General features: G+C 41.5%; 1 protein-coding gene across 1 annotated transcript; it reads left to right on the top strand.

Moving 5' to 3' along the window:
- Window positions 1–853: 853 nt before the first annotated feature.
- LOC105179329 lies at window positions 854–2,681 on the top strand. Its single transcript, XM_011102931.1, has 4 exons — window positions 854–1,258; window positions 1,352–1,510; window positions 1,682–2,089; window positions 2,649–2,681. Exons 1-4 carry the CDS (start codon window positions 854–856, stop codon window positions 2,679–2,681), a joined length of 1,005 nt encoding a protein of 334 aa, XP_011101233.1.
- The last annotated feature ends 15,220 nt before the right edge of the window (window positions 2,682–17,901 follow it).

Here is a 17,901-nt window from a genome sequence, read left to right on the forward strand (position 1 = left end):
TGGAATTTTGGACGACAGAAGGATTGAGCACTGTAGCAAGTGGTGTGGGGAAGCCCCTTTACCCCGACGCGATTACAAGAGCATGCACGAGACTGGACTTTGCTCGTGTATGTGTGATGATTGATGCCACACAAAAGTTGCATAAACATATTATTGTCATGGCACCTGATGAAGAAGGAGGGGAGACACCTTGCAAAGTTGACGTTGAGTATGAATGGCTCCCGCCAAAGTGCACAGCGTGCATGTCATTGGGACATTCGGATAAGGATTGTACACTAAACAAAACCCGCAAACCGACGAAGCCAACAGTAAATGTGTATGTGCCGAAAGTCAATGTAGCACAACCGCAACTTCCGACTAAGGGACGTAAGACGATGAAACCAGTGGTTGAAGATATACCCAAAGCAAATGCGGGAGATAGACATTTGGACCAGAACCACTCCAAGCAAGAAGAGAGAGGTAAGGCAATTGTTATTTATAATGCTTTTGACGCTTTGCATTTAATTGATGATGCAGGTGAGCATTCAGGGGGTCCTAACCCAAGCAGCCCCATGGACGATGATCCATGTTGAACATCGCTGTGTGGAATGTCCGTGGATTGAACAAACGAGACCATCAGCTCGCTTTGAAGGACTTGGTCTCTGAATACAGGTTACACTTCCTAGGCATTCTTGAAACTCGTGTTCGTTTGAATAATGTTATGCATATTCAATCGTTTTTACTTCCACATTGGAAATGGTTTGTCGATTATTCTTCTGTTGGTAATCGCATCTGGCTAGCTTGGGATGAGAATATTGTTGATGTCCATATCTTAGACTCGGCAGATCAATTTATTCACTGTCGGGTTACTAATATGGCTGACAATGAATCTGTTATTATCATTGTTGTTTATGGGGCATCTGAGGTGATTGATCATCAGAATTTATGGACGGCACTGGAGACGCTAGCTCAGCAATGCTCTGACATTCTGTGGATGGTGGGAGGGGATTTTAATGCAGTACGTGACCTTAACGAAGTATGTGGCATCTCAGGAGATATAAGGATGGCCACCGAAGAATTTAATGCTGGTATTCTGGAGGCGGGGTTGATCCCACTTCCTATGCAAGGTGAATGGTTCACGTGGCATAATTGCAGTACGTCTATGAGGAGTTTATGGAAGCGGCTGGATCGGATGCTTATTAATGACCGCTGGCTGGCAAGGTTCCCGAGCGCATATTATCACAGCCTTACTCCACGGACATCTGACCACTCTCCACTGGTTTTACATGGGGATATACAACAACATAATGGAGGCATGTTTCGATTTGATAACTATCTTGCCCATTCACCTGAGTTTATCCACAATGTGCAGAATATTTGGCATCATGAGATTGTGGGTATTCCTATGTATGCTGTGACACGTAAACTGAAGGCACTTAAACCAGTCTTTAGACTACAAAGGAGAAATAAGGGAGATTTGACGATGAATGTCCAACTAGCCAAAGGTTTTCTTGATGAGGCACAACAGTTGGTGAGCTCTGACAGACAAAATGAGCTATATTTACTTCTGGAGCATTGTTGTCGAGTCGTTTATGCTAAAGCGGCAAAACTTGAACAAATTATGCTGCAGCAGAGAGCCAAGATGCAGTGGATGAAAGACGGAGACCAATGTTCCCGGGTTTTCTTTCGTAAAATTGCACAGAGACGAGTAAGGAGGAGAATCTTACAGATTAATGATGAGAATGGTTTCACACACACGGATCTAGGGGAAATCGCCCATGAGTTTGTCTCATACTATCAGAACCTCTTAGGAGGCACCAGAAGACGGCTGTCAGTGGATATTCGTTATCTTAGACCGTGGGCAAGGCACTGTATCACTGATGAGGAAGCTAATCAATTACTCCTTCCACTCTCGGCGGATGATGTGAAGCAAGCAATGTTCGATATTGCTGATGACAAGGCACCGGGACCTGATGGCTACTCGTCAAGGTTTTTCAAGGCGGCTTGGCCTATGGTGGGGGAAGAAGTTACGAGGGCGGTACTAGACTTCTTTTCTACCGGAAAACTTCTGAAGCAAATCAACTCCACGATCTTGGCCCTGAGCCCAAAGGTACATACGCCTATGTCGGTTAATGATTTTAGACCAATTTCATGCTGCAATGTTTTATACAAGATCATTGCGAAACTTCTTGTCCAAAAAATTAGTGTGCTACTGGACAAGATAGTTAGCCCATGTCAGACAGCTTTTATTCCGGGAAGAAGCATGGGGGACAACATTATGTTAGCCCAGGAATTATTCTCCAGATATAACCAGATGCGCCTACCCCCGAGATGCGCACTTAAAGTGGATATCAGGAAGGCCTATGATACGGTGGAGTGGGACTTCCTGTTAGCAGTTTTGCAGCTGTTCGGGTTTCCACCTACGTCTACAAGGTGGATTGAGGAGTGTGTTACCACGACATCATTCTCGATTGGGCTCAATGGAAAACCTCATGGGTTCTTTGCTGGAGCGAGAGGACTACGACAGGGAGACCCACTTTCTCCTTATCTGTTTGTTCTTGTTATGGAAGCCTTACATCTGGGATTCTTGCAACGAATTGAACAGGACATGCAATTCACTTATCATTGGAAGTGTGAGAGTTCTAAGGTTTTTCAGATGGGATTTGCAGACGACCTCCTCTTACTGTGCAAAGCTGACTTAGACTCCATCAGAGTCTTCAAAGAGGGATTGGACTGGTTTGCGGAGTTGTCGGGCCTTCGGCTGAATGTCCAAAAAAGTCACTTAATCATTTCACGTTCGGCTCAAAATTTGAAGGACCAGATGCTGGATATTTTGGGCTTTCAGGAGGGCCACCTTCCAATGAGATACCTGGGTCTTCCCTTAATCTCGTCTAGGCTGACCATCTCTGATTGCCAACCGCTTATCTCAAAAATTGATGCACGTATTAATGGATGGGAAGGGATTTCATTATCATATGCTGGGCGGGTACAAATCATCAAATCTGTGCTCTCAGCATTGAGCTTATATTGGGCTTCTGCATTCATATTACCTAAGAAAGTCATCAGTGAAATTGAGAAGAGGTTGAGGACTTTCCTATGGAAGGGTACGACGTCCAGTGGGTACGCTAAGGTAGCCTGGAAAGATGTGTGTCGACCGATGGATGAGGGGGGACTTGGGTTCAAGGACATCTCCACCTTGAATCGCGCATTAATGAGCAAGAAACTATGTGATGTTATCCAGTGTGACAGGACATCCATATGGGTTCAGTGGCTCTACCAAGACCGATTACGTGAGAGATCGATTTGGACTATTCGTGAACATGGAGGTTCTTGGGGATGGCGAAAAATACTCAGGCTACGTCCTTTCCTTCGCACTATCGTGGATTACCAGATTGGAAATGGAGACAGATTCTTTGTTTGGCAGGACCCGTGGCATCACTTGGGTCCACTTATCGAGCGATTCCCTCGAGGTCCCCGCCATCTTAGACTTGAAGAATCAGCAAAACTCAGCTTAGTGATTTCAGCAAGAGAATGGCAATGGCCTACCATCACTGACTTTGAATGTTTGGAAATCACACATAAACCGCTTATTTTCGGAGGAGAGGATCGGGTGGTGTGGAGATGTGACGAAGGGCAACCTACTACTCAGGCCCTCTACCGATTATTCACTCACCCCTCAGCAGGAGAATGGCAATGGCCTACCATCACTGACTTTGAATGTTTGGAAATCACACATAACCTACCGCTTATTTTCGGAGGAGAGGATCGGGTGGTGTGGAGATGTGACGAAGGGCAACCTACTACTCAGGCCCTCTACCGATTATTCACTCACCCCGAGCCGAAAGTAGGATGGTCTTCACTACTTTTGGGCTCCTTGAAGATTCCTCGCCATTTGTTCATCTTATGGCTAGCAATCCTTGGCAAACTACCTACCACAGACAAATCATGGCTATCTCACCTGGGGGTGTGCATACTGTGCGATGAGGGAGCTACAGAATCTCATCCACATTTATTCTTCCGATGCAGATTTAGTCGTCAGTGCCTTTATGAGATTCGCAGAAGGATTCGCTTTCACTGGCCCAATAGAGATTGGGCAACAGATATTGAATGGGCGACACGGAAATGGAGAGGTAAGCACATTATTAATAGAGCTTACCGTACACTACTGGCAGCGTGTGTCTACCACATATGGAAGGAGAGGAACTTGAGGAGATTTGATCATACTGAGCGGACACCGGCCACATTGAGCATACTAATCATCAATGACGTCAGACAGAGGATTCTTAGCGTTGATTTAGCATCGTCAGTCAGTACACGAGCATTGTATAGATTATGGCGTATCCCTTGGGTAGAGGGAGAAACCAGTTGATAATCCCATGTTGTACTGTACCATTACTCTTTATTAATGAAATTTACATTTACCCAAAAAAAAATTTGCTAAGCTTATTAATAATTATAAGTTAGTATTAAAAAGAAACAAACTTGCTTTAATAAAATTGTACAAAACAACTAAATTTTGAACGTTCTTAGAATTCCACAAAACTTGACCCAAACGTAGGTTTAAACCCTAGCATTTATGTGGTAAATTTGCTAAGCGTAATAATAACTACAAGTTAGTATAAAAGAGAAACAAACTTGGTTTAATAAAATCGTGCAAAACAGCTAAATTTTGAACGTTCTCAGAATTTCAAAAAACTTGACCAAACGTAGGTCTAGACCCAAGCATTTGTGTGGTAAATTTGCTAAGCGTAATAATAACTATAAGTTAGTATAAAAGAGAAACAAACTTCGTTTAATAAAACCATGCAAAACATCTAAATTTTGAACGTTCTGACTCGACCCAAACGTAGGTCTAGTCCCATGCATTTGTGTAGTAAATTTGCAAAGCGCAATAATAAGTACAAGTTAGTATGAAAGAGAAACAAACTTTGAACGTTATCAGAATTCCACGAAACTCGACCCAAAAGTTGGTCTAGTCCCATGCGTTTGTGTGGTAAATTTGCAAAGCGCAATAATAACTACAATTTAGTATATAAGGGAAACAAACTTGGTTTTATAAAACCGTGCAAAACAGCTAAATTTGGAACGTTCACAGACTTCCATGAAACGCCACCCAAACGCAAGTCTAGACCCAAGAATTTTTGTGGTAAATTTTCTAAGAATAGTGATAACTATACGTTAGTATTAAAGAGAAACAAACTTGCTTTAATAAAACCGTGCGAAACATCTAAATTTTGAACGTTCTCATAATTCCACGAAACTTGACCCAAACGCAGGTCTAGACCCAAGCATTTGTGTGGTAAATTTGCTAAGCGTAATAATAACTACAAGTTAGTACAAAAGAGAAACAAACTTGGTTTAATAAACTGGTGCAAAACAGCTAAATTTTGAACGTTCTCAGAATTTCACGAAACTTGACCCAAACGTGGGTCTAGACCCAACCATATGTTAGGTAAATTTGCTAAGCGTAATAATAACTACAAGCAAGTATAAAAGAGAAACAAACTTCGTTTAATAAAACCGTGCAAAACATCTAAATTTTGAACGATCTCAGAATTCCACGAAACTCGACCCAAACGTAGGTCTAGTCCCATGCGTTTGTGTGGTAAATTTGCAAAGCGCAATAATAACTACAAGTTAGTATATAAGGGAAACAAACTTGGTTTAATAAAACCATACAAAACAGCTAAATTCGGAACATTCACAGACTTCCATGAAACGTGACCCAAATGCAAGTCTAGACCCAAGCATTTGTCTGGTAATTTGCTAAGCGTAATAATAACTACAAGTTAGTATAAAAAAGAAACAAACTTGGTTTAATAACATCGTGCAAAACATCTAAATTTTTAACGTTCTCAGAATTCCACGAAACTGGACCCAAACGTGGGTCTAGTCCCATGCATTTGTGTGGTAAATTTGCAAAGCGCAATAATAACTACAAGTTAGTATAAATGGAAAACAAACTTGGTTTAATAAACTCGTGCAAAACAGCTAAATTTTGAACATTCTCAGACTTTCATGAAACGTGACCCAAACGCAAGTCTAGAGTCAAGCATTTATGTGGTAAATTTCCTAAGCGTATTAATAATTATATGTTAGTATTAATGAGAAAGAAACTTGCTTTAAAAAAAATTGTACAAAATAGCTAAATTTTGAACGTTCTTAGAATTCCACAAAAACTTGACCCAAACGTAGGTCGAAACCCAAGCATTTATCTGGTAAATTTGCTAAGCGTAATAATAACTACAAGTTAGTATAAAAGAGAAACAAACTTGGATTAATAAAATCGTGCAAAACACCTAAATTTTGAATGTTCTCAGAATTTCACGAAACATGACCAAACGTGGGTCTAGACCCAAGCTTTTGTATGGTAAATTTGCTAAGCATAATAATAACTACAAGTTAGTATAAAAGAGAAACAAACTTCGTTTAATAAAATCGTGCAAAACATCTAAATTTTGAACGTTCTCATAATTCCAGAAAACTCGACCCAAACGTTGGTCTAGTCCCATGCATCTGTGAGGTAAATTTGCAAAGCGCCATAATAACTACAAGTTAGTATGAAAGAGAAACAAACTTTGACATTCTCAGAATTCCACGAAACTCTACCCAAACGTAGGTCTAGTCCCTTGCGTTTGTGTGGTAAATTTCCAAAGCGCAATAATAACTACAATTTAGTATATACGGGAAACAAACTTGGTTTAATAAAACTGTACAAAACAGCTAAATTTGGAACGTTCACAGACTTCCATGAAACATGACCCAAGGAGAGTGGCAGTGGCCTCCTATCACAGATTTTGAGTGTCTGGAGATCACACATGGTTTACCCACAATTCATGGAGGGGAGGACCGAATTATTTGGAGATTTGATCAGGGTAAACCTACAACCCAGGCTCTATATAGGCTTTTTGATCCCCCAGGACCGAAAGTAGGCTGGGCTTCACTACTTTCGGGATCACTGAAGATTCCACGTCATTTGTTCATCCTGTGGCTTGCTATTCTAGGCAAATTGGCTACAACGGACAAATCATGGTTAGCGCACCTTGGCCCATGTATTCTATGTAATGAGGGAGCGACAGAGACACATGGCCACTTATTCTTTCAGTGCAGATTTAGTCGACAGTGTCTCACAGCTATCCGGAGAATGGTACGATATTCTTGGCCCAATAGAGACTGGAAAACGGATATTGAATGGGCTTCCCAAAAATGGAGAGGTAAACACATTGTCAACATATCTTATCGAGCACTACTAGCATCATGTGTTTACCACATTTGGAGGGAGAGAAACTTGAGAAGATTCGAGCACACCGAGAGGACACCTAGCACCATGGCTTTATTGATAGTTGAGGATATCAAGCAGCGGATCCTTAGTATCTCTCTACCTAGATCAGTCAGTACAAGAGCTTTATATAGACTATGGCGTATCCCTTGGCCTGTCGAGGGAGAAACCAACTGATAACCACACTGTTGTACTGTACTACTATTTCATTTTACTTAATGATACTTACATTTACCAAAAAAAAAAAAAGTCTAGACCGAAGCATTTGTGTTGTAATTTTCTAAGTGTGGTAATAACTATACGTTAGTATTAAAGAGAAACAAACTTGCTTTAATAAAACCATGCGAAACATCTAAATTTTGAACGTTCTCAGAATTCCACGAAACTTGACCCAAACGCATGTCTAGACCCAAGCATTTGTGTGGTAAATTTGCTAAGCGTAATAATAACTACAAGTTAGTACAAAAGAGAAACAAATTTGGTTTAATAAAATCGTGAAAAACAGCTAAACTTAGAACGTTCTCAGAATTTCACGTAACTTGACCCGAACGTAGGTCTAGACCCAACCATATGTATGGTAAATTTGCTAAGCGTAATAATAACTACAAGTTAGTATAAAAGAGAAACAAACTTCGTTTAATAAAACCGTGCAAAACATCTAAATATTGAACGTTCTCAGAATTCCACGAAGCTCGACCCAAACGTATGTCTAGACCCAACCATTTGTGTGGTAAATTTGCAAATTGCAATAATAACTACTAGTCAGTATAAAAGAGAAACAAACTTTGAATGTTCTCACAATTCCACGAAACTCGACCCAAATGTTGGTCTAGTCCCATGCGTTTGTGTGGTAAATTTGCAAAGCGCAATAATTACTACAAGTTAGTATGAAAGAGAAACAAATTTTGAACGTTCTCAGAATTCCACGAAACTCGACCCAAACGTTGGTCTAGTCCCATGCGTTTGTGTGTTAAATTTGCAAAGCGCAATAATAAGTAAGAGTTAGTATGAAAGAGAAACAAATTTTGAACGTTCTCAGAATTCCACGAAACTCGACCCAAACGTAGGTCTAGTCCCATGCGTTTGTGTGGTTAATTTGCAAAGCGCAATAATAACTACAAGTTAGTATATAAGGGACACAAACTTGGTTTAATAAAACCGTGCAAAATAAAACAGCTAAATTTGGAACGTTCACAGACTTCCATGAAACGTGACCCAAATGCAAGTCTAGACCCAAGCATTTGTGTGGTAAATTTTCTAAGTGTAGTAATAACTATACGTTAGTATTAAAGAGAAACTTATTGCTTTAATAAAACCGTGCGAAACATCTATATTTTGAACGTTCTCAGAATTCCACGAAACTTGACCCAAATTCAGGTCTAGACCCAAGCATTTGTGTCGTAAATATGCTAAGCGTAATAATAACTACAAGTTAGTACAAAAGAGAAACAAACTTGGTTTAATAAAATCGTGCAAAACAGCTAAATTTTGAACGTTCTCAGAATTTCACGAAACTAGACCCAAACGTTGGTCTAGACCCAACCATATGTGTGCTAAATTTGCTAAGCGTAATAATAACGACAAGTTAGTATAAAAGAGAAACAAACTTGGTTTAATAAAACCGTGCAAAACAACTAAATTTTGGAACGTTCACAGACTTTCATGAAACGTGACCCAACCGCAAGTCTAGAGCTAAGCATTTGTGTGGTAAATTTCCTATGCGTATTAATAATTATAAGTTAGTATTAATGAGAAAGAAACTTGCTTTAAAAAAATTGTACAAAACAACTAAATTTTGAACGTTCTCAGAATTCCACAAAATTTGACCCAAACGTAGGTCTAAACCCAAGCATTTATATGGTAAATTTGCTAAGCGTAATAATAACTACATGTTAGTATAAAAGAGAAACAAACTTGGTTTAATAAAATCATGCAAAACAGCTAAATTTTGAACGTTCATAGAATTTCACGAAACTTGACCAAACGTAGGTCACCCAAGAATTTCTGTGGTAAATTTGCTAAGCATAATAATAACTACAAGTTAGTATAAAAGAGAAACAAACATCGTTTAATAAAACCGTGCAAAACATCTAAATTTTGAACGTTCTCGGAATTCCACGAAGCTCGACCCAAACGTGGGTCTAAACCCAACCATTTGTGTGGTAAATTTGCAAATTGCAATAATAACTACTAGTTAGTATAAAAGAAACAAACTTTGAACGTTCTCAGAATTCCACGAAACTCGACCCAAACGTAGGTCTAGTCCCATGCGTTTGTGTGGTAAATTTCCAAAGCGCAATAATAACTACAATTTAGTATATAAGGGAAACAAACTTGGTTTTATAAAACCGTGCAAAACAGCTAAATTTGGAACGTTCACAGACTTCCATGAAACGCCACCCAAACGCAAGTCTAGACCCAAGAATTTTTGTGGTAAATTTTCTAAGAATAGTGATAACTATACGTTAGTATTAAAGAGAAACAAACTTGCTTTAATAAAACCGTGCGAAACATCTAAATTTTGAACGTTCTCATAATTCCACGAAACTTGACCCAAATGCAGGTCTAAACCCAATCATTTGTGTGGTAAATTTGCTAAGCGTAATAATAACTACAAGTTAGTACAAAAGAGAAACAAACTTGGTTTAATAAAATCGTGCAAAACAGCTAAATTTTGAACGTTCTCAGAATTTCACGAAACTTGATCCTAACGTAGGTCTAGACCCAACCATATGTGTGGTAAATTAGCTAAGCGTAATAATAACTACAAGTCAGTATTAAAGAGAAACAAACTTCGTTTAATAAAACCGTGCAAAACATCTAAATTTTGAACGTTCTCAGAATTCCACGAAACTCGACCCAAACGTAGGTCTAGTCCCATGCGTTTGTGTGGTAAATTTGCAAAGCGCTAATAACTACAAGTTAGTGTATAAGGGAAACAAACTTGGTTTAATAAAACCGTGCAAAACAGCTAAATTTGGAACGTTCACAGACTTCCATGAAACGTGACCCAAATGCAAGTCTACACCCAAGCATTTGTCTGTTAAATTTGGTAAGCGTAATAATCACTACAAATTAGTATAAAAGAGAAACAAACTTGGTTTAATAAAATCGTGCAAAACAAAAAGGTAAGTTTCATTAAAAAAGAAGTATAGAGGAAGTAGTGTGTGTAGTAGGGAGAGAATTTTTAGTGAGAGAATTTTTAGTGAGAGAATTTTTGCATTTTTTGTGTAAACACAAAACACACACTATTGTCTTCCCCATGAAAACTCCGACCGGCGATGGAGGAGAAGCGCCGGCCGGCGACGACTATGGTGGAGAGGACGCCGACAGCCGTCCGGTGGCCGGGGATGGAGGGGAGGAAGATGAACAGTTGCTGCGCAAAGAAGAACCCCAACTCGCCATGGAAGAAGAAGAGCCGGCCTCCTCTGATCCGGCGACCGAAGGTGACTCCCATGGCAGCCCAACGTCTGTGGAGGTGGAAGGAACGTTGGTGATGAGAAATGGTGAAGAAATGGGCGGTGAACAGTCGGATCTGGAACTGAGGTCTCGCGCCGTCAACAATGGCGGAAATGGGTCTTCGTCTCCACGCGACTTCAACTTGGACGAGTTCCTCACTCTCGCACACAAAGTAATCGACCATGGCGACTCACAGGCAATGGATGCTCTGAACGAACTGAAACGACGATGGGAGGCTCGATTTGGGATTGAGAAGTCGCGGTTGCCGGCGGAAAGCTTGAATGTTGACGAACACCCGTTTGCTCGCGAGTTGAAACAGGTATGCCGGAGACGTACAACACAGGCGACGACGATACTAGGGACCGGAATGGCAGCGACACTTCAGCGTCGACCGACTGTGCGTGGGAGAATAATCACACCTTCTCCGCCGGCGGTTTTGCACAGCAACAACGCAAACCAAATATCGGCGGCGGCTTTGAGAAACGCGAACCAGACCTCGCCGGCGGCTTTGCACAGCAGCAACGCGAACCAGACTTCGCCGGCGGCTTTGCACAGCAGCAACGAGAACCAGATCTCGCCAGCAACCATTGGAATTCCGACGAAGGATGACGTGCGCAATGTTGCTGACATGGACGCCTCGGTGGACAACGTTGGAGCTGATGTGGCGGGGGATGTGAGTGACATGGAGGCTTGCTTGGAACATACTGCTGACATCAGCCCTAGTAGGGCTGACATCATCGCTGCTGCTAGGGCTGACATCATCACTGATGCTAGGGCTGACATCATCGCTGCTGCTAGGGCTGACATCATCGCTGCTGCTAGGGCTGACATCATCACTGATGCTAGGGCTGACATCATCGCTGCTGCTAGGGCTGACATCATCGCTGCTCCTAGGGCTGATGACACAGGTGCATCTAGGGCTGATGTCAGCAATTACACTATCAAATCTAGGGCTGACATCATCGATGATACAAGGAAAGCTAGGGCTGACATCAGCGCGGACACATGCAAAAATAGGGCTGATGTCAGCAATTATGTGGAAAGAAAACAAGCTATGCATGATGCTCCTGTTCCAACAGGATTGTACGTTGGAAATATCCCGTTGCACGCATACCCGGAAACAATCATTGATGACAAAATAGTGCATGCATTTAATCATTCGACCCGGAAAACCTTATCATTCATTGCCCAAACAATGCAAAACGGAGAGGTTGTCGTTCGACCTTCTTTAGATGCGGTACGTAATGGGTCTAAACGTTGGAAATCTACTGCAGTTGGCTATTTCTTGGGCAAACGGCCATATTATCATCACCTTAAGGAGTTTGCACATCCGGTCTGGCCAGCACTAAGGGAGGTGACAGCGACCACAAACGGATTCTTCTTTTTTCAGTTTAAAACAGTTTGTGATATGGAGGAGATAATTGAGGGAGGCCCGTGGTTGTTCCAAGGGCAGCCGATAGTTCTTCAAAAGTGGGAACCGGGGATGGCCATGAGAAAATTGAAGCATACACAAGTGCCCGTCTGGATTAAATTACGACACCTTCCGATGGAATTTTGGACGACAGAAGGATTGAGCACTGTAGGGAGTGGTGTGGGGAAGCCCCTTTACCCCGACACAATTACAAGAGCATGCACGAGACTGGACTTTGCTCGTGTATGTGTGATGATTGATGCCACACAAAAGTTGCATAAACATATTATTGTCATGGCACCTGATGAAGAAGGAGGGGAGACACCTTGCAAAGTTGACGTTGAGTACGAATGGCTCCCGCCAAAGTGCACAGCGTGCATGTCATTGGGACATTCGGATAAGGATTGTACACTAAACAAAACCCGCAAACCGACGAAGCCAACAGTAAATGTGTATGTGCCAAAAGTCAATGTATCACAGCCACAACTTTCGACTAAGGGACGTAAGACGATGAAACCAGTGGTTGAAGATATACCCAAAGCAGATGCGGGAGATAGACATGTGGACCAGAACCACTCCAAGCAAGACGAGAGAGGTAAGGCAATTGTTATTTATAATGCTTTTGACGCTTTGCACTTAATTGATGATGCAGGTGAGCATTCAGGGGGTCCTAAAACAAGCAGCCCCATGGACAATGATCCATGTTGAACATCGCTGTGTGGAATGTCCGTGGGCTGAACAAATGAGACCATCAGCTCGCTTTGAAGGACTTGGTCTCTGAATACAGGTTACACTTCCTAGGCATTCTTGAAACTCATGTTCGTTTGAATAATGTTATGCATATTCAATCGTTTCTACTTCCACATTGGAAATGGTTTGTCGATTATTCTTCTGTTGGTAATCGCATCTGGCTAGCTTGGGATGAGAATGTTGTTGATGTCCATATCTTAGACTCGGCAGATCAATTTATTCACTGTCGGGTTACTAATATGGCTGACAATGAATCTGTTATTATCACTGTTGTTTATGGGGCATCTGAGGTGATTGATCGTCGGAATTTATGGACTGCACTGGAGATGCTAGCTCAGCAATGCTCTGACATCCCGTGGATGGTGGGAGGGGATTTTAATGCAGTACGTGACCTTAACGAAGTATGTGGCATCTCAGGAGATATAAGGATGGCCACCGAAGAATTTAATGCCGGTATTCTGGAGGCGGGGCTGATCCCACTTCCTATGCAAGGTGAATGGTTCACGTGGCATAATTGCATACGTCTATGAGGAGTTTATGGAAGCAGTTGGATCGGGTTGTTATTAATGACCGCTGGCTGGCAAGGTTCCCGAGCGCATATTATCACAGCCTTACTCCACGGACATCTGACCACTCTCCACTGGTTTTACATGGGGATATACAACAACATAATGGAGGCATGTTTCGATTTGATAACTATCTTGCCCATTCACCTGAGTTTATCCACAATGTGCAGAATATTTGGCATCATGAGATTGTGGGTATTCCTATGTATGCTGTGACACGTAAACTGAAGGCACTTAAACCAGTCTTTAGACTACAAAGGAGAAATAAGGGAGATCTGACGATGAATGTCCAACTAGCCAAAGGTTTTCTTGATGAGGCACAACAGTTGGTGAGCGCTGATAGACAAAATGAGCTATATTTACTCCTGGAGCATTGTTGTCGAGTCGTTTATGCTAAAGCGGCAAAACTCGAACAAATTATGCTGCAGCAGAGAGCCAAAATGCAGTGGATGAAAGACGGAGACCAATGTTCCCGGGTTTTCTTTCGTAAAATTGCACAGAGACGAGTAAGGAGGAGAATCTTACAGATTAACGATGAGAATGGTTTCACACACACGGATCTAGGGGAAATCGCCCATGAGTTTGTCTCATACTATCAGAACCTATTAGGAGGCACCAGAAGACGGCTGTCAGTGGATATTCGTTATCTTAGACCGTGGGCAAGGCACTGTATCACTGATGAGGAAGCTAATCAATTACTCCTTCCAATCTCGGCGGATGATGTGAAGCAAGCAATGTTCGATATTGCTGATGACAAGGCACCGGGACCCGATGGTTACTCGTCAAGGTTTTTCAAGGCGGCTTGGCCTGTGGTTGGGGAAGAAGTTACGAGGGCGGTACTAGACTTCTTTTCTACCGGAAAACTTCTGAAGCAGGTCAACTCCACGATCTTGGCCCTGATCCCAAAGGTACATACGCCTATGTCGGTTAATGATTTTAGACCAATTTCATGCTGCAATGTTTTATACAAGATCATTGCGAAACTTCTTGTCCAAAAAATTAGTGTGCTACTGGACAAGATAGTTAGCCCATGTCAGACAGCTTTTATTCCGGGAAGAAGCATTGGGGACAACATTATGTTAGCCCAGGAATTATTCTCCAGATATAACCAGATGCGCCTACCCCCGAGATGCGCACTTAAAGTGGATATCAGGAAGGCCTATGATACGGTGGAGTGGGACTTCCTGTTAGCAGTTTTGCAGCTGTTCGGGTTTCCACCTACGTCTACAAGGTGGATTGAGGAGTGTGTTTCCACGACATCATTCTCGATTGGGCTCAATGGAAAACCTCATGGGTTCTTTGCTGGAGCGAGAGGACTACGACAGGGAGACCCACTTTCTCCTTATCTGTTTGTTCTTGTTATGGAAGCTTTACATCTGGGATTCTTGCAACGTATTGAACAGGACATCCAATTCACTTATCATTGAAAGTGTGAGAGTTCTAAGGTTTTTCAGGGGATTTGCAGACGACCTCCTCTTACTGTGCAGAGCTGACTTAGACTCCATCAGAGTCTTCAAAGAGGGATTGGACTGGTTTGCGGAGTTGTCGGGCCTTCGATTGAATGTCCAAAAAAGTCACTTAATCATTTCACGTTCGGCTCAAAATTTGAAGGACCAGATGTTGGACATTTTGGGCTTTCATGAGGGCCACCTTCCAATGAGGTACCTGAGTCTTCCCTTAATCTCGTCTAGGTTGACCATCTCTGATTGCCAACCGCTTATCTCAAAAATTGATGCACGTATTAATGGATGGGAAGGGATTTCATTATCATATGCTGGGCGGGTACAAATCATCAAATCTGTGCTTTCAGCATTGAGCTTATATTGGGCTTCTGCATTCATATTACCTAAGAAAGTCATCCATGAAATTGAGAAGAGGTTGAGGACTTTCCTATGGAAGGGTACGACGTCCAGTGGGTACGCTAAGGTAGCCTGGAAAGATGTGTGTCGACCGATGGATGAGGGGGGACTTGGGTTCAAGGACATCTCCACCTTGAATCGCGCATTAATGAGCAAGAAACTATGTGATGTTATCCAGTGTGACAGGACATCCATATGGGTTCAGTGGCTCTACCAAGACCGATTACGTGAGAGATCGATTTGGACTATTCGTGAACATGGAGGTTCTTGAGGATGGCGAAAAATACTCAGGCTACGTCCTTTCCTTCGCACTATCGTGGATTACCAGATTGGAAATGGAGACAGATTCTTTGTTTGGCAGGACCCGTGGCATCACTTGGGTCCACTTATCGAGCGATTCCCTAAAGGTCCCCGCCATCTTAGACTTGAAGAATCAGCAAAACTCAGCTTGGTGATTCCAGTAGGAGAATGGCAATGGCCTACCATCACTGACTTTGAATGTTTGGAAATCACACATAACCTACCGCTTATTCTCGGAGGAGAGGATCGGGTGGTGTGGAGATGTGACGAAGGGCAACCTACTACTCAGGCCCTCTACCAATTATTCTCTCGCCCCGAGCCGAAAGTAAGATGGTCTTCACTACTTTTGGGCTCCTTGAAGATTCCTCGCCATTCGTTCATCTTATGGCTAGCAATCCTAGGCAAACTTCCTACCACAGACAAATCATGGCTATCCCACCTGGGGGTGTGCATACTGTGCGATGAGGGAGCTACGGAATCTCATCCACATTTATTCTTCCAATGCAGATTTAGTCGTCAGTGCCTTTATGAGATTCGCAGAAGGATTCGCTTTCACTGGCCCAATAGAGATTGGGCAACAGATATTGAATGGGCGACACGGAAATGGAGAGGTAAGCACATTATTAATAGAGCTTACCGTACACTACTGGCAGCGTGTGTCTACCACATATGGAAGGAGAGGAACTTGAGGAGATTTGATCATACTGAGCGAACACCGGCCACATTGAGCATCCTAATCATCAATGACGTCAGATAGAGGATTCTTAGCGTTGATTTAGCATCGTCAGTCAGTACACGAGCATTGTATAGATTATGGTGTATCCCATGGGTAGAGGGAGAAACCAGTTGATAATCCCATGTTGTACTGTACCATTACTCTTTATTAATGAAATTTACATTTACCCAATAAAATCGTGCAAAACATCTAAATTTTGAACGTTCTCAGAATTCCACGAAACTCGACCCAAACGTGGGTCTAGTCCCATGTATTTGTGTGGTAAATTTGCAAAGTGCAATAATAACTACAAGTTAGTATAAAAGGAAAACAAACTTGCTTTAATAAAACCGTGCAAAACAGCTAAATTTTGAACACTCTCAGACTTTCATGAAACGTGACCCAAACGCAAGTCTAGAGCCAAGCATTTGTATGGTAAATTTTCTAAGCGTATTAATAATTATAAGTTAGTATTAAAGAGAAAGAAACTTGCTTTAAAAAAATTATACAAAACAGCTAAATTTTGAACGTTCTCAGAATTCCAAAAAACTTTACCCAAGCGTAGGTCTAAACCCAAGCATTTATGTGGTAAATTTGCTAAGCGTAATAATAACTACATGTTAGTATAAAAGAGAAACAAACTTGGTTTAATAAAATCGTGCAAAACAGCTAAATTTTGAACGTTCTCAGAAGTTCACGAAACTTGACCAAACGTAGGTCTAGACCCAAGCATTTGTGTGGTAAATTTGCTAAGCATAATAATAACTACAAGTTAGTATAAAAGAGAAACAAACTTCGTTTAATAAAACCGTGTAGAACATCTAAATTTTGAACGTTCTCAGAATTCCACGAAACTCGACCCAAACGTAGGTCTAGTCCCATGCGTTTGTGTCGTAAATTTCCAAAGCGCAATAATAACTACAATTTACTATATAAGGGAAACAAACTTGGTTTAATAAAACCGTGCAAAACAGCTAAATTTGAACGTTCACAAACTTCCATGAAATGTGACCCAAACGCAAGTCTAGACCCAAGCATTTGTGTGGTAAATTTTGTAAGTGTAGTAATAACTATACGTTAGTATTAAAGAGAAACAAACTTGCATTAATAAAACCGTGCGAAACATCTAAATTTTGAACGTTCTCATAATTCCACGAAACTTGACCCAAACGCAGGTCTAGACCCAAGCATTTGTGTGATAAATTTGCTAAGCGTAATAATAACTACAAGTTAGTACAAAAGAGAAACAAACTTGGTTTAATAAAATCGTGCAAAATAGCTAAATTTAGAACGTTTTCAGAATTTCACGAAACTTGACCCAAACGTTGGTCTAGACCCAACCATATGTGTGCTAAATTTGCTAAGCGTAATAATAACTACAAGTTAGTATAAAAGAGAAACAAACTTCGTTTAATAAAACTATGCAAAATATCTAAATTTTGAACGTTCTCAAAATTCCACGAAACTCGACCCAAACGTAGGTCTAGTCCCATGCGTTTGTGTGGTAAATTTGCAAAGTGGAATAATAACTACAAGTTAGTATATAAGGGAAACAAACTTGATTTAATAAAATCGTGCAAAAC

The sequence above is a fragment of the Sesamum indicum genome, unplaced genomic scaffold, assembly GCF_000512975.1.
Source record: "Sesamum indicum cultivar Zhongzhi No. 13 unplaced genomic scaffold, S_indicum_v1.0 scaffold00142, whole genome shotgun sequence".
Lineage (NCBI taxonomy): Eukaryota > Viridiplantae > Streptophyta > Magnoliopsida > Lamiales > Pedaliaceae > Sesamum > Sesamum indicum.